The sequence below is a fragment of the Glossina fuscipes genome, unplaced genomic scaffold (assembly GCF_014805625.2).
Source record: "Glossina fuscipes isolate IAEA_lab_2018 unplaced genomic scaffold, Yale_Gfus_2 155, whole genome shotgun sequence".
Lineage (NCBI taxonomy): Eukaryota > Metazoa > Arthropoda > Insecta > Diptera > Glossinidae > Glossina > Glossina fuscipes.
In genome coordinates, this window is record NW_023998498.1 from 346,035 (window position 1) to 365,515 (window position 19,481).

General features: G+C 33.7%; 3 protein-coding genes across 4 annotated transcripts; all 3 read right to left on the reverse strand.

Moving 5' to 3' along the window:
• Positions 1 to 2,853: 2,853 nt before the first annotated feature.
• LOC119641624 (transcription factor grauzone-like) lies at positions 2,854 to 5,479 on the reverse strand. 2 transcript variants are annotated; one of them, XR_005247863.1, is made up of 6 exons: positions 5,340 to 5,479; positions 4,563 to 5,263; positions 4,288 to 4,497; positions 3,842 to 4,217; positions 3,365 to 3,754; positions 2,854 to 3,299 (listed from the first exon to the last, which is right to left on the reverse strand). XR_005247863.1 is itself a non-coding variant. In XM_038040400.1 (5 exons), the coding sequence occupies exons 1-5, from the start codon at positions 5,448 to 5,450 to the stop codon at positions 3,569 to 3,571; spliced, it is 1,584 nt and encodes a 527-aa protein (XP_037896328.1). In that variant the 5' UTR covers positions 5,451 to 5,479; the 3' UTR covers positions 2,854 to 3,568. The 2 variants fall into 2 exon arrangements, 1 of the variants encoding a protein (XP_037896328.1); XM_038040400.1 differs by having other exon boundaries at positions 2,854 to 3,754.
• Positions 5,480 to 9,613: 4,134 nt separating this feature from the next.
• On the reverse strand, positions 9,614 to 11,756 carry LOC119641601 (transcription factor grauzone-like). The gene is made up of 5 exons (XM_038040374.1): positions 11,585 to 11,756; positions 10,749 to 11,485; positions 10,323 to 10,532; positions 9,881 to 10,256; positions 9,614 to 9,808 (listed from the first exon to the last, which is right to left on the reverse strand). The coding sequence occupies exons 1-5, from the start codon at positions 11,693 to 11,695 to the stop codon at positions 9,614 to 9,616; spliced, it is 1,629 nt and encodes a 542-aa protein (XP_037896302.1). The 5' UTR covers positions 11,696 to 11,756.
• Positions 11,757 to 13,855: 2,099 nt separating this feature from the next.
• LOC119641616 (transcription factor grauzone-like) lies at positions 13,856 to 16,070 on the reverse strand. The gene is made up of 5 exons (XM_038040392.1): positions 15,839 to 16,070; positions 15,084 to 15,772; positions 14,816 to 15,025; positions 14,370 to 14,745; positions 13,856 to 14,304 (listed from the first exon to the last, which is right to left on the reverse strand). Exons 1-5 carry the CDS (start codon positions 15,947 to 15,949, stop codon positions 14,098 to 14,100), a joined length of 1,593 nt encoding a protein of 530 aa, XP_037896320.1. The 5' UTR covers positions 15,950 to 16,070; the 3' UTR covers positions 13,856 to 14,097.
• Between the last annotated feature and the right edge of the window lie 3,411 nt (positions 16,071 to 19,481).

Sequence of the window (19,481 nt, forward strand, 5' to 3'; positions counted from 1 at the left end):
GAATCAAAGTTTATAAAGAACCTTACATGTTCTACACATAAAAGAAAAAAATTTTATTTCATGAAGTGCAAAAAAAATGCTGATAAAACACAGATACAAGAATATATAAACTCCGATACTACTATTGTTTGTTTATCCCATCTTGCTGTTCAAGTCTTTCTCTTTGTAAGATTTTTGTTCTTCTCAACGAAGGATAAACGGCACATTCGCTACGTGCAAAAGGTTTGCACAAACCAGAAGGAATCGTCAGAGACTTCGGAAAATGTATATATTTTTGATCAGTATCAAATTCTAAATCGACTTAAGCATGTCTGTCTGTCCGTCTGTGTAATCTCTGTTGTAAACATTCTCCTGAGCTATCGACATCAAATTGACACAAACATTGCAGATTCTTGCACGCAGATTGGTGTTAAAAATGTGCCAAATCGATCGAAACATACCTGCACTGAACTACATAAAGTAAGAGCACCTCTGTTTTTCAAAAGGAATCAAAAATTGGTTTTTTGCCCATTACTCACAAACTATAGCGCATAAATTCTGTGGGTGATGCTGTAGTACATATATGGGAAAAATTCACCACACCTACGCAATATTATAGCACAAAAAAATATAATCTTTTTTCTAAATCCTTACAACGCGCGGAATCAAGCTTCAGAAACCCGATAAGGTATATAAATTTCGGGCAAATCACAGATTCAAAGTACGCCTAAGTATGTCTGTCCTCCCGGCCATCCATTTGTCTCATTAACTACACCAGATAAATCTACAAAAATCTGACCGCATATTCTATAGGCGATGCTATAGTACCCCTACATAATTTTATAGTGTCACTATTGCGCTTTTTTCAAAACTTTTGTAAAGCACACAAGTAAGCTTCAAAAACCTCACAAAGGGTATAAATTTTCGGGCAGTTTCGGAATACTTTTAGGCATGTCCGTCTATTCAACTGTCTGTTCGTCCATCTGCGCAACTGCGTAGTATCTGTTCTCCCGTTCGCAAAAGAGATCGGCTACAAACTTGCACAAAGAATTGGAAATGGCCCAAACTTTTGAAAGAACACGTCTACAGCGGCCACATGCCTGTACGACAAGAATGTTTATTTTGAAAATAGAAACAATCGGCTGCGCCCGCTCCATATTATATAGTATTGAAATTCTGTTCCTTTTTTTCTTTTGTCTTTTTTAGGATAACGGCGGTGGGTACGAAAGATTCGACCCCGACCGAATATAATTTTCTTCCTTGTTGCTCTTCACGAATTTACAACTGATCATATACTTATTTCTGCCGATATTTCTCAATTTTTTCATAAACCAAAACCCATTGACTTGTATCTCAATTTTGAAAAAATTAAGGTTACAGTCGCTATGATTACCCCGGCTTGGCCATGTTTATAAATCAACCCGTCAAATGAACGGACTCGCATTTGCTCCAAAGTCATAAAACCCTGCACGAAGAAAATCCCATACCACTTGAACAGGTCGATATAATTACGAAGTTTTGTATTTTGGGGATTTATTATTCATCAAAATATTATATTTTCGGGCTTTTTTTCGTAACTACCATTACCTTTTACCAGCTGCAACGTTTCACTCTTTTGCAAAAGAAGTGAGAACTTCGGTCAATTATAAAAATGTATTTGTGAAGGGAAACGGTGCGCATGTGGTGCAAAAAACTTGATGGTTTTCATTTTTACATTTATGTGGACTAACTTGTTTTTGTTTTCGAAAGCCTAGGCTGCAATTTAGACCTCCAAAATCAAAACAAATCGAACAACATTTTTCTATTCGTCAACCTTAAGCGATTAATTTAAATTTTTTTGATTTTTAAGTTCATTTGCGACATTTTTTGGTTTTTCGGCTTCTTCGGCTTTTTCTTTGCCCAATTGTTCGAGAACTTCTTTAAAAGGATCGACAAAGAGTTGAACTGTTTCTATAATAACACCCCCAATGGGAAGATCCTTGTTATCTACTTCAATCTATTCCATTTACTGTAAAGTCTAAAAGCCACCCATCAATTTACCGAGCACGATATGCTTACCATCTAAATGCGTCAAAAGGCAAGCCTTTATACGTAGACTATATATTTTTCGATTTAGAATTAGATACATTATGTATATAAAAATAAAATAATCCGCAAAAATAAAACAAACAAGAAAATGATATTCATCTGTGATCGAATCTTTCATATTCATCACGTCTATCCTAAAAACAAGTAGAAACATCATAGTGGATAAAGCGCACTATACGACCATTATTTATATAACAGTTTTTCAAAATAATGCGTTAAATACCATGTGGTCTAATCCAAACCATTTTCAATAGCATTCATTGTTGAGACCCAATACGTCAATGTACCAAGTTTCATCAAAATACCTCGAAAATTGCGAAAGTTGAACGCAACAGAATATATATTTAAAATATAATCGGTTCAGAAAATAATTCTGAAACGATAGCTACAATAAAAAGTGGATCTATCTCAAGTGCTTCTAGGTTATGCATACGTCCGCGCAAACTTAATATACCCTTGTACAACAAGTGACGTAAGATACAAAAACTACAATTCGAGCTTGACAAAGAATGCCTCGTTATCGATAAATACACTTTTATTTTTACAATTTTGCTTTATGAGGAGGTGTATTTCTCGATCTATCATTAGAGCTCAATTTGTGAATAGCAACTTTACGCGAATTTTTATATAAGATTCAAATTTGTACTCAATGATGCAATTACTGGTAAAGAAATAATTCGGCAAATGTGGGTTTTATAAGATCTTCGAATCAAATTTTAATAAGTCAAAATTTTTCAGGATTTATACAGCCGTAGGACACAAAAACATAACAAACTTTACTAGAAGCATAACATTTGTGAACTTAGAATTTAAAAATTTAAATATAATCGATTTTATACATTTACTTTGCTTATAATAAAAAGAAACGAGCGAACGAGTTTTTATTGGTTCATATACAAAACAGGTAAGAAAGTCATAATCATGTAACATTAAAGTTTGTCTTGGGTGTTCAACATTTCAAGCGAATATCTAAAATCATAAATTATTGCATGTTGGTCCAGTTGTGAGAACAACCATCAAACGTTTATATAAACTTAGTAAATATTCGAATAAATATTTTCTACCTGTTACAACTGAACAGTTACATTAATATTTGCTCTGGCTTTTCAATAATTATAATTTTTGATAGTTGTAAGCTAGTTAATGATGAAATTAATAGCGGAGTAGCAGTTGTTGTTTTCTGCGAATATGTGCGAGGTATGTCAGGTCTTTCCTTTGTTGTACTGATTTGTCTTGTTGAAAGCAAAAACAGATAAATTCAAGTTTCAATTTTCTTACTCAATATTTACGCACTCACCAATTTCAAGAAGAGACAAGCTTGTATAACTAAATGGAGTCAAAAGTTGTAATTGAAAAATAAATTGTAAAGCATTTAAAATCATTTTTAATTCTGCTCTAGCTTATTACTTATTTTGTACTGAATCCGAATTACTTATAATCTCCTTGGCTGTACGTAGATACAATTGTTTATAAACATTATGATTAATTTTTGTTATTATTATTAAAATATACTACTGCTATGGCTGATCAATAATTGAGAGCTGCCTCGTTTCGATTTTCGCCACTCATCCCATTCTTTTGGATGCATTTTCTTTTTATGCGCGTGCATGTTAGCGTTCGAGTTGAATGTTCTTGTGCAGAAGGGACATTTATATAATGTTTCACCCGTGTGCTGAGCCATATGTTCCTTTTTAGAAGAAGAAACAAAAGTTTAAAAGTAAGTAGAGATACCTTAAATATTCTCTCTCTCTCTCCTTCTCTTTTTTAAACCAACCTTCAGGGTTAACGCTTTTTTGAAAGTTTTCCCACATTGCTCGCAAGGAAACGTTTCATTTGAATGACTGTACCTTTTGTGACTAGCCAAAGCTACGCGACTCTTACATGATTTGCCACATTCCGTGCATTTGTATATTATTCCCTCTGGGTTATGATGTTTAAGGTGCAGTTTCAAATTTTCTTCGTCTTTAAGCCAACTCTCGCAATCCGGATAGGGGCACTTAACACGAGGCCCGCTGTCTTCGAAATGCAAACGTACATGCTTTTCAAAAGATCGTTTATCGCGTATTGCCTTTGCGCAGACATGACAAACATTTGTTTCTCTATTATGCCTCATGCTATTATGTATCGCTAAAAGGTATTCGCTAGCAAAACTTAAACAATAACAAGAGAAAATTAACGGATTTAATAATTATAAAGATAGGATAAAGTAATTCAACTTACGCCCTCTTTGTTGGACATTTGGTACAAAAAAAACTTCTTTCCTCTCGCGATATATGCGCCGGATGATGTAAATCTAGTAAATGTTTTGTAGCGAATCTTTGCGGGCATATTGCGCAGGCGTAAAGCTTTTGCTCCTCTGATGCATGGTAAGCTAAATTATGGGCTCGTAAACCTCTGTTACTGGAAAAGGTTTTTTGGCACTCGTGACATCTGAATATATTATCAGAGTTAGAGAAAGCCTCCTCTTATATATTTGTGAGTAAGCGAATACATACTTGAAGTGTTCTGGATTCTCATGCTTCAAAGCGTGCTGACTTAAATAGTAACGCTTAGACAATTTACGTTCACAACACATAACAAAAGGTTTCTGTTTAGGATGAATACTTCGAAAATGTTGTACAATATCGGAAAATTTTTGTCCCATAAAAACGCATAAACTGCATGCCATGGGAATATGCTTGTTTATCAAGTTCTCTATAAGTGTTTGATCTGTCTTAAGTTTGGTTGTTTTTGGTTTAGTTTCTGTCGAAGGCTTCTTGTTTCGTTTGAAAGACTTTCGGCTTCCTTTTTTTCTTGATAATCTATTGCTGCCTTTTAGCACTGCTAAACATTCTCCATCGGAAGATGAATCAGTTTCACCAGCGTTCAGTAAATTTAAGTCATTTGAAGCGTCACTTAGATCGTCTTTTGATTTCAATTCACAATCATCTAAAGGGTTCTTTTGCTCCTCTATGCTATTTGCGATGTTGGTTTCAAGGCAAGGTTTCTCTATTTCCATTACCTGTTCTTGCAGCTTATCGTCTATTTCCACTTTAATGTTTAATAACATTCCTTCAACATTGGCTGTGTTACTTTCTAAATGCAAGAGATAGCTGCTTTGGACATTTTGTACAGATTCAAAAAATCTATGAAAATCACATATTTTCAACCAACAGACTTCACATATTGCTGTAGATATAGTGTCATCTGGAAGAGGCTGAAATATTATAATGATCAATTTTTATATGATTTAATGTGCCGGTTGCAAGAAATTACTCTATGATAAAACATACCTTTAAACAAAGATGCTTCGTAACAATTTCAGCAATTTTTAAATGCTTGTTTCCCTCAGCAAAAATTGCCATTGTGTTTTGCGATTTTTCCAAACATATTCTACAAATCATTATTTGGTTTATTTTAGTTCTTTAATCACTTTACAAATTCTTTTCTTACAATATTCTATGTAGTAAATAAGTAAAAACCGATTTATCTAACCTTAGGCCCGAAGGGAACAAATTTCACATATAATATCTTCTCTTTTTTTTTGCTCTCAGCGAGCATGCATTGCGGACGGAACTTGAGTCAAGTTGAAATAAACTTTCATCAATGCTGGGTAATTGGGCAGACAAAATTAGTTCCTATTAATAAAAAAAATATTTGTTAAAAGTCTTATACTTTCTATTTAAATAACTATTTGGCACCACGAGATTTTCTATTTATTTAACTGCGCTTGCGTTTGCTTGTTTTCTATAATTTATTGATATATTTTACCACGAGATCCGACTAAATTGCAAATGATGGAATTATTTGTAAATTTTTGATTTTTTGCGGATTTATCTCAATTTTCATCAAAAGCATATTCCCTCCAATAATCATGCATGGATACAAGGACGATGAGCACGTAACTGAAAGTCGGCTTTCATTTTTGTATTTATTTGTTTAGCAAAAACAGCTGGAAACGAGAGCGAGAGTTACAATTTTCATACGTGATTACTCCCATAATTAGTCTAAAAGAATGAAGTTATTATTATTATTATTATTATTATAAATTTAGCCAGAGAATAAATTCTAAGACTAAAGTCTTAAAGCACTAGCATCTAGGGCTATCGGCTTTTTATTAAAAACTCTACCGCACTTGAGGTTTGAACCCACGACTATTGAAGTTGCTCGTCGAGACTCTTGCCTACTCGGCCACTCAGGCGGATGAGAGAATGAAGTTAACAAAGTACTAGTGTGAGAAATCAAGCTGGCACTTCTGTTAAAGTGTGAGAAATCGGTAAACCGGGGCGCAATCAAATGGTTGTTTATAAATTGACAAATGAGAAATCAATGAAAAAAAAGATAACAATACTTTTTCAATATGGAAAATATGATGTTCGAATTAATGAACGCATTTAAGTAGTCTAGGCAACATAGCTATTACATTCGATTTTAGTTGATTTTTTGTATTCCCATCACCATCCCCTTGCGTCAAAATAAGCAAAGTCTCAAAAAAATTGTGTCTCCAAGTTTTTCAACAATGGAATGAACAAGAATATGAACATATGGATCAACGAAAGAATATATAAAATATATATAAATCTGAAAATAATTACATCTACAATCTTATATACGATTTCCAATAATTCTAAGCGCACTGATTTAGCTAATTTTCAACCATACATAACCGAAAGATTTTAATTACCAAAAATGTAAGACCGCTTCTGTGATTCTTAAAATGGGACATTTTCTTTTTTCTCCTTTTTTGTTTCTATCGGAACAAAAGATTTCAACAAATTTTCTGGCAAATATGAAATGAAAGCATTGAAGATTAAATATATTCTTTCAGACACAAAGATTAAAGAACAAGATTGTGTTTTTTTTATTTATAATACAACCAATCTCTCAGCGAATTTCATCCCTAATGCCAAGCAAAAATTAGCAACCCTTTCATACAAACTTTTCATAAATGCTTAAATATACATGAATTACTTAGAAAACTTTCTTTTAAAAAGAACCAATTCAACATACCAAAAAAAAAAAAAAAAAAGAAAGAACCAATTAGTTATTTAATATTTGAGCGTATCGAAATTTGTAATAAACTACTTACCAGGTCTTCTTATTTCCTTTGCAATTTCTTGCAATAAATTTAAATATAATCTTTCAAAACATAATTATAGTTTTTGGCTCCAAAGCAGTCACAACATTCGTCGATTTTTGCGCTGAAATAATTAGTTTCTCAATGTCCGTCATGTTCATCCTTTAAGGTTTTGTTCAACTTTATCACCTCGGATGAATTCCCCGTTATATCTGGCGTACCTCAATGAAGTCACTTAGGTCCCATTTTATTTAGTTTATACATTAACGATCTTCCATCGGTGGTTAATTCCAGCCGGATCTTAAGGTGTGCGGATGATGTGAAACTGTTTTCCTCCTTCTCTGTTGAATCGCAATCACATCAGCTTCAAGGTGATTTGGATAATTTTGTTGCATGGTGCTCTGTGAATCTTCTGAAACTAAATATGAGTAAATGTAGGAAACTTTCTTTCTCAAGAAGAAAGTCATTCATTACTCAGTATTTCATAGATTCGCATAAGTTGGAGGACGTCGATTCGATTACAGATTTAGGCGTTCTATTTGACCATAGGTTACGTCTCAACTTGCATATTGAGCTCTCTAGGTCCGCGCTTGGTTTTATAAAGAGGTGATCCAAAGAGCTTGATGATCCTTACATTACCAAAAGGCTATACATATGTTTGGTTAGACATATACTTCAGAATGCCTCTGTTGTGTGATCTCCTTCATATAGGTGCTATGTAGATTTAATTGAATCTGTTCAAAAGCAATTCTTGCTGTTTGCCGTTAGGAATTTGTGTTGGGGCCCGATTGCCCCTCTTCCAGAAAATAGGTTGCTTCTGTTGTCCTTACCGTCTCTCGAGAAACGTAGATTTGTTCTTGGCTTTTTCTTCGTAATCAAAGTAGTAAATGGTGCTATTGACTCGCCTGCATTACTTGGTGAAATAAGCTTTAATGTCCCTAACCGCTTCTCTAGGCACTTTATCTTGGTTAAGCTCAGTCAATGTAAATATAATTATGAGCTGTTTAATCCGCTCAGAGTAGTTTGTAAGAACCTAAATGACGTCTATCACTTATTCTCCTTATCGGACTCTTTAAAGTTCATTAAAGCAACATTGCTTAATACGCGCGATTTACCTATGTCTTACTTAAACTAGCTTTTATCTTTAAAAGTCGTTACGATTCGAAAATGAATTCTTGTTAAGTATTATTGGTTGCCAGGCTTATGCATGTTTGCGATGGCTTAGGGCTTCAATCGGAATTTGGTCCTGTACCGGTTGTAAGTGTGGCTCTATGCTGGTTGTGTACATGCTTTTTTTCTTTTTTTTTTTCCTTCTTGTTTGTTTTATTGTACTTATACTAAGTTTTATTATTAATTTAATATAAGTTTTGCTTTAAGTACCAATTGAACTCGACTGTTATTTGTTTAGTTGAGTTCCATGTATAAGTAGAATTAAAATAAATAAATAAATAAATACCCACCACAATAGTGTGCGCATATATTTATTTTGTTTTTCTCTAAAATATACGTAACATCCAAAAGAAAGCTTCAGAGATCCTCTAAGGTACACATATTCTTGATCATCCTGAAATTCTGAGTTGATTTAGCCATGCCCGTTCGTCTGTGCGGGGTCTTCTGTTGGCAATCTCCTCATCGCAAAAATTAAGACGAATTTGGTAGAAACATTGGAACAGATCTGCGTTACATTGACTTGTCATTTAACAGATCTGCGATTCTGCACGCAGGTTGGTATCGAATGTGGGCCAAATCGGTCGAAGCAAAAACGCAAAGAGGAGCAAAAACTGAATGGAACTTCGCTTTTTTACACAAACATTTTTGGGTTCGGAAGTTATAACAGTTAGAAGGCTGAAATTTTCCACATTTGCTTTAAGTAGCACACTACTGCTTACGTGTCAAAATGGAAAACATCTGCCATGCTCAAACAAACTTATAAGTGATTAAATTGTGTTTATCCACTTTTTTGAGGTTTTATTCTTATATATCATAAGGCAAACAAGACGCAGTGTTTACAACCATTTTATACACTTCCTAAATGGAGATATATTATCTGCCTAAAAATGGGTTCATTTTAAAATTAATATGGTGGACCCCGCGATTAATTTTTTCTCAATAATGCCAGCACAGGGGTATCGAAGAAAAGAACTTGGAGAGTAGAATGCGAAAATCATAGTGGTGATATGTGACATTCGGTCAGGCCGAATATAACTTACTTTGTTTTTATACTCATTACTTCGATATGTGTATTAATTTATTCCTTTTTCTGATTAAATAAAGAATTGGACATGACCGTGCTCATTTTAATCTCATAGGGAGCACCGACATGCATTTAAAAGTTTGCATAAAAATAATCCCAATGCTCCCACAGAGCCCATAAAACCTTCTCTATAGACTTATATATCTTCGTTGGTAGTTCCAACGTACATTTCAATGCAAATAAAACTGAAAGTAAGTTTTTTCATTAATAAATTTCATTTATGTAACATAATCAAATTATCCAAATAAATTACTACTATTGTTATTGTTAATAAATAATTGAGAACTGCCGCGTTTTGATTTGCGCCATTCGTCCCATTCAACTGGATGCATTTTCTTTTTATGGGCGTGCATGTTGGCGTTCGAATTGAATGTTCTTGTACAAAAAGGGCATTTATATAGAGTTTCTCCCGTATGCTGGGCCATATGCTCCTTGAGGTGCAATAGATGAAAGAGAGAAGTAACAAAATATAAAAATTGTCAAGTATAATATTGAGTTTATACCTTCAATGTTATAGCTTTTTTAAATGTTTTGCCGCATTGATCACAGGGGAATATTTCATTTGAATGGCTATATAGTTTATGACTAGTCAAGGCTCTGCGATTTTTGCAAACTTTATCACATTGGGGACATTTATAAATTTTACCCTCAGGATTGTGACGATTGAGATGTTGCTTCAGATTTTCTTCATCTTTAAGCCAACTTTCGCAGTCCGGGTATGGACATTTAACACGTGGCCCACTATCCTCAAAATGTAGACGTACATGTTTTTCGAATGAGCGCTTACAACGTATCGACTTTGCGCATACGTGGCAGACATTGGCTTCTCTTTTATGTCTCATGTTGTTATGAATTTGAAGCAAGTATTCGCTAGCAAAGCTGAAAATTTTGAACACCATAAGTTCTTAAAGTACTATTTTAACTACTAATTGATTGAAAATTTACGCTTTTTTTGTTGGACACTTATCGCAAAAATACGATCTCTCTTCACGTGGGATATGTGAAGCTTTATGTAATTCCAACAGGTGTTTTGTTGCAAATCTTTGGTGGCATTCGTCGCACGCATAAAGCCTTTGCTCTTCAGGCGCATGATAAGCTAAAGTATGAACTCGTAAACCGCTATCATTAGAAAAGGTTTTTTGGCATTCGTGACATCTGCATTAAATTCAAATTCTGTTAAGAACTTCTATGCATATATATATATATATGAGGAAATGGTTATTTTAGGAGCAAAATAAATTTGACTACAGTCAGAGATGGAATAATTTTTAGTCTAAAGACTAGAACTGAAATGAGCATTTGTTTAAGGACAACTATACGCAGATGCAAGACGCAGAAGGGATCTTTAAATACTGGTTCATGTAGACTTACTTAAAATGATCCGGATTTTCATGTTTTAATGCATGCTGAGTTAGATAGCAACGTTTGCTAAATTTGCGCTCACAGCAGGTGACAAACGGCTTTTGTTTAGGATGAGATTTTCGAAAATGTTGAACTATATCAGAGAATACCTGGCCAACAAATATGCACAGACTGCAAACCATTGGTATGTGTTTTTTTATAAGAGCTTCAATGTGCGCAGTATCCTGTCTAACTCCACACTTTGTCGATTTAATCCCTTTACTGGATTTTGTAACTTGCCGATCGGGTTTCAGCTTTATCTTTCTCTTTGTAATTTTGTTTCTCTTTTTCAAAGCCGCTAGAAACTCTTCGTCAGATGAACTAAAAGCATTTTGGGCTTCATCCAGCGCATCCTCAATGGAAAACGATTCATCATCTTTTACTGGATCACTAAAATAAGCTGTCTCATTAATTTCAATTTCATCTAAAGGATTTTTTTGATTATTGGGTTCTTGTTCATTCTTTCGAACTAATGCAGATGTATTATCAAAATCAACTTCTATGATTTGTTCTTGTAATTGATCGTCCAATTCAACTTTGACATTAAGTACCTTCTCATCTACGTTGTCAACGTTACCGTCTTGCAATTTCAGCAAATTATAATTGTTCTGAGCGTATTCCACAGATTTGAAAAATTGATGAAATTCGAATATTTTAAGCCAACATTTTACACAAACGACTTTCGAGATAGTATCATCAAAAAGAGGCTGCAACAAACCAATTCTTTGTTATTTATTTACATTTTATCAAAGTTCGTTCAGCATACCCATGATGAGTAGAACTACTACTACTATATTACTATATACCTTAAATCCTAGATGTTTCTGTATAGTTTCCGCAATTTGCAAATGTTTATTTCCTTCACCAAATATGTCCATATTATCATGGGTTCTTTCAAAACAAACTCTACAGAACATTATTGTAATAAGTTTCTAAACCTTTTTTTAATTTAATTATTTCTTTATAAATTACTTTGTTTATGTTTTTCAAGCAAAAAGTAAAAAGTTACCTTTAACAGTTCACAATTTTCTGACTGTTCTTCTTCCAACTATAACTCATAATACGATGATAGCATAAAATTAGAATAGCTATGACAATATACATTTAACACCTGAAATTTTTTCGACTTGAATATGAATTTGCAGCACTGGTCTGAAAAAATTTAGGAATGTGTTTGTGCTTGGATTGATGCGTATTCACCTAAGAATTCCAGTCAGTTGTTGTTTGATAATCTTTTGAGTGTGCTTACCTGAGTGCTTTTAAGAAAATGCTAAAAGTATCAACTGTCAATTTGTACATCGTTTTGAAAGCCAGTATGTCCACACCAATTAAAGACGAGTTGGATCCCGTATATGGCAAGTTTGTATTATCATTTGCGACAGTGAAATTTTGGGGCGGTGAAATTGAAATGTTACTATACTAAATTCGCTAGCTATGAACATTTGGAACGGTCAAACACTGCAGTCACTGACGAAAAAAATCGGTAAAGTTCATCAACACAGAATTATGGTGAGAGAGATAAGACTGGTTATTAACATATCCAAAGGACGTGTTCGGTGAATCAGGATATGAGACCTGACCGCACTTGCTTAAAGTGGTCAAAGGATATTGCTATAAACAATAAATCAGAGCATTGGCATTGGTTAATTAGTAAAGGTGAAACTTGGATACACTAGTATACTTCAGAAACAAAAATTTCAGAAAAAAAATATACTACGAAGAGATAAGCGAATTTTCTGGAATTGCTACGATTATCTTCAAGAAGGAAATTCTGTTACAAGAATTCAGCATTACGTTGCAACCATTTGGTTGGTTTAACAAAAATTTCGGCTTGCGCTCCTTAATCGCAAGACATGTGACGGTTTTCTTTTGCTCCTTAAGCTAAAAATTGCGCTTGGAGGTCAGTGATTTTCATCAAATCTGTAGGTCATCCCTTCTTTTGCAGAAAAAAACTTCCAAACTGATATTTCGATTCATTGACGGAATAGAATCACCATTGCGAAAAAGGTACAGACGTATGTGTCAAAAAAAAAACAGGTTTTAAAGATAAAATAAATCTTTTCGTTTTTAAATCGTAAAGTTCGCAATAACTAATGGAAGAACATTAATAATAAAAGGTTTATTCGTAAGTCTTTCGAAATAAGCATGCTTCCAAAAGAGTATAAAGTAATAATTTCCATATATTATCAACGTCGACTTTAAACGGATTTCTAATAAAAATATCTCATATGCAGATTGGTTTATTCCGCATTTACGTTTAACTTCGATTCATTGATTTATTTCTTTTTGTTTTTTTACCTATCATCGGAAGACGAGGGTTATGTTTGATCAAAAGGTTTGGAACGGCCGGAAGGAAACTTCAGAGACTTTACAAAGTGTATATATTTTGGATCAACATCAAATTTTAAATCGACTTAAGAGTGTCCGTCTGTCCGGGGCAGAACGGTTGAAGAACTTGCCTACTTCGATCTAAAGCGATCTTTTTAAGTCTTTTTCAAGAACAGACCTACAGCAACGACACGCCTATGCGACAAAAACTTTTATTTTGAAAGTAGAAAAAATCAGCCGGCCCCACTTCCTATTGTAGAGCATAAAAATATACTTCTTTGACTTCTTTTTGTGTTTTTCATGATAACGGCGATGAGTACAAAAGATTCTGCCACGAACGAATATATTTTTCTTATTTGTTTTAAATTTATATTTCTAGTTTATCGCATTTTCATTCTTGGAAAATGCATATAACTCTATAAATAAATGAACGAAGGCGAATGCATTTCGTGCAGCTTTTACTTAATAATATCAATAACTATTTTCACCGATTGTCTTTAAATTAAAACAATATGTGATGCGAAATTGATCAAAATGATCTTCGCTACCTGCCATTTAATCTGAATTATTTGGTGTAGGTTGAGAGCATGTACAGAATATAGCTGAATCTCAATATCTTATTGTCAATCACTTACGTAGTTTGCAGCATTTATCGATTAAATGTAAAATTTGTACAAGTATTTATTTGAGTTATACAAAGTCTATACATATAAACGTTTTCAATGCGTTCCGCCCATTATTGTAAGAGACGTTAGAAATCTTGAGAACATGCCTTCTTTTTTTTCATTAACATATAAAATTAATATATATTTTTATCGGCATAAAAATACGGTGTATGCTTTTATTTTTCAAACGATACTTTGATACCTCTCAGTTTGAAACTTACGTAGCGTGTTAAAAGAAAATTTAGTGCAATTACTTCAGCTATTCGATTCTCAAAAATCGCATCAAGATTTATAATGTTCTCTTTCTTATTTTTGCCTATTATTGTTCAATAGTTATTACTCAAATTGTTCTCCAAAGTTTCGCTTCTCTGATTTAAGATTTGAATACTACCACGTTGTAGTTTACGCCATTCATTCCATTCCGCTGGGTGTGTTTTCTTTTTATGTGCATGCATGTTAGCGTTCGAATTAAACGTTCTCGCACAAAAGGGACATTTATATAATGTTTCTCCCGTGTGCTGAGCCATATGTTCCTGAAAAACAAGAAAAAATCCTTTACAAGAGATAGTATTTAACGGCTTAATACATTCCAATCAACCTTCAGAGCAATTGCTCTTTTAAATTCTTTATCGCATTGTTCGCATTTAAATATTTCGGTGGAATGCGCATTACGCTTATGATTGGTTAGAGCGCGGCGATTTTTGCAAAATTTCCCGCATTCCGGGCATTGATAAGTTTTACAGTCGGGGTTGTGAGTTTTTAAGTGTTGCTTTAAGTTATCCTCGTCTTTCAACCAACTATCGCAACCTGGATGCGGACATTGCAAGCGTGGGCCGCTATTTTCAAAATGCCCTCGTACATGCTTTTCGAAACAGCGTTTATCATTTATCGTCTTGGCGCAAACGTGGCACACGTTAGCTTCCCGCTTATGTCTTATGCTATAGTGTATTTGTAATAAATAATCAGTAGCGAAACTAAATGTATAAAAATGAAAACAAATAACTAAGCTTTTTAGATAGCATTTCGTGGATTCGTTTAACATACGCTTTGCGTGTCGGACATTTGGCACAAATAAAAGTTCTTTCCTCTCGAGGTATATGCGTCGCTTTGTGGTACTCCAAAAATTGTTTGCGTGCGAAACGTTGTGGACATAATTCGCAAGCGTGGGTTTTCTCCTCTTCGGTAGCGTGATGGCATAAAACATGCGCCCTTAAACAACTGCTGTCAACAAACGATTTTTGACAGCTGTGACATCTGAAGAAAAAAAAAATCAATTAATATGAGTATATGATTTCGCACATTTAAGGCGAACCTAAAGTAATCTGGATCTTCGTGTTTTAAAGCATGTTGATTCAATAGGTATCTTTGATTCAATTTACGTTCGCAACACATAACATAAGGTTTTTCATTGGGGTGATTGCTATTAAAATGTTGCACAATATCTGCAAATGTCTCGCCAATAAAGACGCATAAATTACACACCATCCGTATATGTTTCTTTATTAAGCTTTCTATTAATATTGGATCATACTTTCTTGTTGTTCTCTTCGGTTTTTTGGTATCTTCTACGTTTTTCCTACTTGATTTTCGTTTAGAAATCTTCTTGCCAAGTTTGATTTTTTTTTTTCTTGGCATTAGATATTCACTATCAGAAGTACTAAAATCAGGTTTGGTTTTATCTTCTTCATCTTCTGAAAAGTTGGCTACGTTAGCAGTCATACATTTTTCAACCTCGATTTCGTCCAATGGATTGGGTTCACTATTAGATCTTTGATCGGGAGCAACGAGCATTTCCGTTTCAACATTCAAGAGAGTTTCAGCGAATCGCTCTTCATCCTCCTGCTTAATATCAATTTCTTCACTTTTATATCTGGTTATATCCAACTTCGACTCGTAACCTTCATGGGCAACTCTTACAGCTTCATAAAAATCATGAAAATCGGCAATTTTGCCCCAACACTCTTTACAAATTATCGAAGATTTTTTGTCGTTCGGCAAAGGCTATAAACAAAAATTAACCGTAAACATTTCTTATTGAATTTATGAAGGAATATCCGTCCCGCTAACCTTAAACCAAAAGTGTTTATTTATTATTTCGGGAATATTCAAACTATCGCCTTCTTCAAAAAACAAAGGCATAGTTTCGCCTGACTCTTGTAAGCACATACGGCATAACATGGTACGTCCTGATGTCCTGTATTATGACAAATTATTTTATTATCACCTTATTTTACTAAAAATTTTTTAACTTTTGTTAGGAATATAACTTTGTCTTCTTGCGTTGTTTACTTATAAAAACAGCTGTTCGTTGTTGTGCTTTGAGATGGTAAGACAGGTTAAATGTAATCTGGAACTATTTTGTTTTTTGTAAGATTTAAAAGATGAAGCTATATTATATATATCGAAACTATATATATATTACGTACCTGTTTACAAGCCCATTTATATCAAATTCTATAAATCTGAAAAATTTTCCTTCGCAATTCGTTTATAATTATTTGGAAAGCCGACCTATGCTAGTTTTCTACTAAGTTCTGCAAGCTTCACTTATTCGTCAAACGTAAGATTGAGTCTAATTCCATCCAATTCTCATTTATAATTTCGTCCATATTCGTCTCCACCTACGTTTAAAACTGCAAATGCATAAACCCACATGTACGTTGTATTATGTGATGGACTACCAATAGTGAAAAACGTCTTCAATTGCTTTCGTTACAGAGTGTAAAATATTATACTTTATTATCACATAAATAGTTACTTTTAATGAGAACCTTTATATGACATAGGATCCATAAAACGCAATCCATTTTTAATAGACTTCATCACAGACCGAACAGCAAATAAGCTTCAATCGATTCAGAAAATCCAACGATAAAATCATAGATACGGCTCTCTTTAGTTCGTTTAGGTATTGCATACTTTGGCTTAAATTAATGTACCGTGTATCCTGCAAATAACGAAGGCTATCAAAATGCATCAGGTTTACTAATATTCCAATTACAAGTCGAGGTTATAGTTAAGTATCGCTGACAATTTACTTGGTTGCAAGTTTTATAGTCTGCCTTTCCACTCAACCCAACTTGTGATACGGCTACAAGAAAGACATGTAAGAAAGCTATATCTCTGCGATTATTTACAAAATACAATACGTAACAAGTAAAGTAAAGGCAGAACATTCACAATATTAAAAAGCTAAATTCAATTTCCTACATACTCTCAAGTTAAAACATCAATCAATAGTTCACATTTTTCTCGGAGCAACCGCGGAAAGTTATATAACCCACTATAAACTTATTGTTATTATGTATTTCTCTATCCTGCATCACTTGTCCTATTAGGGTATCTTAAGGCAGATGGATTTAAGATAGACTCATCACTAAGTTTGTCTGTTCGTCCTGTATTCTTGTGTTCAACCTATGGTTCGCAATTTTTGAGATGTTTTGAATCAAATTTGGTACACCGGTGCAAAATAGCCAACTGAAACTTTCACGCTTCGCACCATTATCCCGAGCAGTTCACATATAACGCCTGATTTTGAAAATTTTTGCGAATATCTGGTCGACCATGGCTCGTTATAAAGTTTTTACTGGTTATCATTTATTAAGAGTTCCATAACTTGATTATTACATAACGGAACAGAGGATGTGGAGCCCGAGGTACTATCACACCATATTGCCGACATTGATATAAATCTTAATTTGAAATATATACGATGTAAACGGTAATATGCACAATGTAATCTTAAATCTACTATTGGATGTAAAGAAATGTAATAATAATTTCTTATAAGACTTTATTCTTCAAAACTCAATTAATTGCCCGCATGTCATTATTTTTATGAAATCATTCGAAAAAAAAGAATAATAAAGAGTTTAATATAAAAATGTGAGTTGATTACAAATGATAACGCTGAAGGGGTAGTCACCACATTTTACGATAATAAGAACAAAACTCCAAACACATTCATCGGTCGGCCTTGCTCAACTGTATATTTTTACTTGTCAAACTATTTACTTCAAATTGAATTTTTGTGCAGAAGTAAAGTGTGACAGTTGCAAAGTGTGTATAAAAATAGCAACATGATTTTCATGGAGCTTGAACACACTTTGAGAAAGATCGATAATCGATAATTAAATGAAAAAAGTTGAAAGATTACAAACTGATCATCTAAAATATGTTAAATTATTGACTGAGAGCCTTCTAAAGAGAAAATTTTCATTTGATTCTCATTTTGTTGTCTGATTTTCACTTCTCACAACTGCCACTACTCACCATTTATTTATTGCAGTAATATTGGTCGTAGCAATTTCAATTTGCATTTCTGTCTGTGTAGCGGAGTGAAAAATTTTGAATTATGTGAGCGTCAAAAATTTTGAATTATGTGAGAGTATGGAATTTTGAATTATTTGAGAGTATGGAATTTTGAATTATGTGAGAGTATGGCTCAATTTGTTGTTCATCAAATTCCGTTGAATCTTTTACTTCGAAGCCCAATGAAGTTGGCCAAATTTCGAAAATGTGTCCCGCCACGGCTAGCTAAAGAAAGAAAAAGAAGAAATAACTCAAAATGTCCTTCAATCTACAGGTGAGTGTTAAGTATCTTAAGCGTATAAACAATCGAATGCCATATCACACAAATACATACATATACATTTTACTGATTACCTTTTTCTTCCGCTTCGGGCTAGAGAGCTAAAGTCGTCTTCTTCGTTCTATGTAACACATCGTAAACATGTGCTGACACTAAGTCTAGGAATCTTTGCACACTACAAGGTACTCTCAGGCGGAGAAATGGCTTCTCGTGGTTATTATTTTGATTCATATGCACATTTTGGTATACCAAAGAAATGCTCAAAAATGAAGTTCGGACTATAATTTAATGTTCTTATAGTAATATATTAAATGCACCTTATCACAGTAAAAGGTGATGTCTGCTTTTTAGTCGGTTGAATTGTTGTTGGAACGTTTCAATATTTCAATATTTTTTTCTACACTTTTCGATGGCATAGAAAAGACAACGGATTGCATCGATTTCAGGATTTGGAAAGAGATCCCCACGCGTGGACACAAACACTTAACAATTAAAAACAATTTATTAAGAAATCATTCACTCATATTTCTGAAATGTAACGATCGAATTACCTTGTGCTACGCGATATGTTATAACGGGCAATTTATTTTTATGATCGTTGACAACCTGTTCGTCTAAACATTTTGCAAACGTATAAGTGTTCGGATGATTTTGGAAAGTATATCCAATGTTTTGCTCTCGATCACTTCAGCTTATTTAATTGTTGTACACCAATCACAACTGCTTGTCATAACCTGTGTGTAAACTTTGAAAATATTGGAAAAAATGTAGTTTGTAGTGTGCATTTTCATATAATTGGGGGATACGTGGACGTAATGTACGTTCGCATATAGAGTGGAAATGTATACGAAAGCCTTTAGCTGTGGCATTGTTTCAGCGATTTTCAAAATTTCATAAGTGCCACGCAAATTTACAAAAATTCAATCTTTGAAGGGGTTATCGAATCTTTTGAGAAAAACCGAATCTTGAATTTTTTAAGAAAAAAAAAAACAAATTATTTGTTTGCTTACTGCGGAAATTGTGCTTATTTCATTATGTTAAATATTTCAGTGTATGATTAGAGCGAGAGATTTCAATTTCATCATAGAATTAACTGAAAAACCTGTAACGGCCGCGAAC

Bases quoted from the DNA above. Each gene is read 5' to 3' on its own strand.
- LOC119641601 (XM_038040374.1), bottom strand. From the start codon at position 11,695: ATGTTCTGTAGAGTTTGTTTTGAAAGAACCCATGATAATATGGACATA. The intron at 10,257-10,322 runs GTAAATTTTCAA...CAAAATTTTCAG, and splicing joins AAGTGTCCAACAAAAAAAGC to CTTTGCTAGCGAATACTTGC. The intron at 9,809-9,880 runs GTATAAACTCAA...TTGCACCTCAAG, and splicing joins AAAAAGCTATAACATTGAAG to GAGCATATGGCCCAGCATAC.
- LOC119641616 (XM_038040392.1), bottom strand. From the start codon at position 15,949: ATGTTATGCCGTATGTGCTTACAAGAGTCAGGCGAAACTATGCCTTTG. The intron at 15,773-15,838 runs GTTAGCGGGACG...TTTTGTTTATAG, and splicing joins ATAAACACTTTTGGTTTAAG to CCTTTGCCGAACGACAAAAA. The intron at 15,026-15,083 runs GTTCGCCTTAAA...TTTTTTCTTCAG, and splicing joins GAAGATCCAGATTACTTTAG to ATGTCACAGCTGTCAAAAAT.
- LOC119641624 (XM_038040400.1), bottom strand. From the start codon at position 5,450: ATGATTTGTAGAATATGTTTGGAAAAATCGCAAAACACAATGGCAATT. The intron at 5,264-5,339 runs GTATGTTTTATC...ATAATATTTCAG, and splicing joins CGAAGCATCTTTGTTTAAAG to CCTCTTCCAGATGACACTAT. The intron at 4,218-4,287 runs GTAAGTTGAATT...TTATTGTTTAAG, and splicing joins AAATGTCCAACAAAGAGGGC to TTTTGCTAGCGAATACCTTT.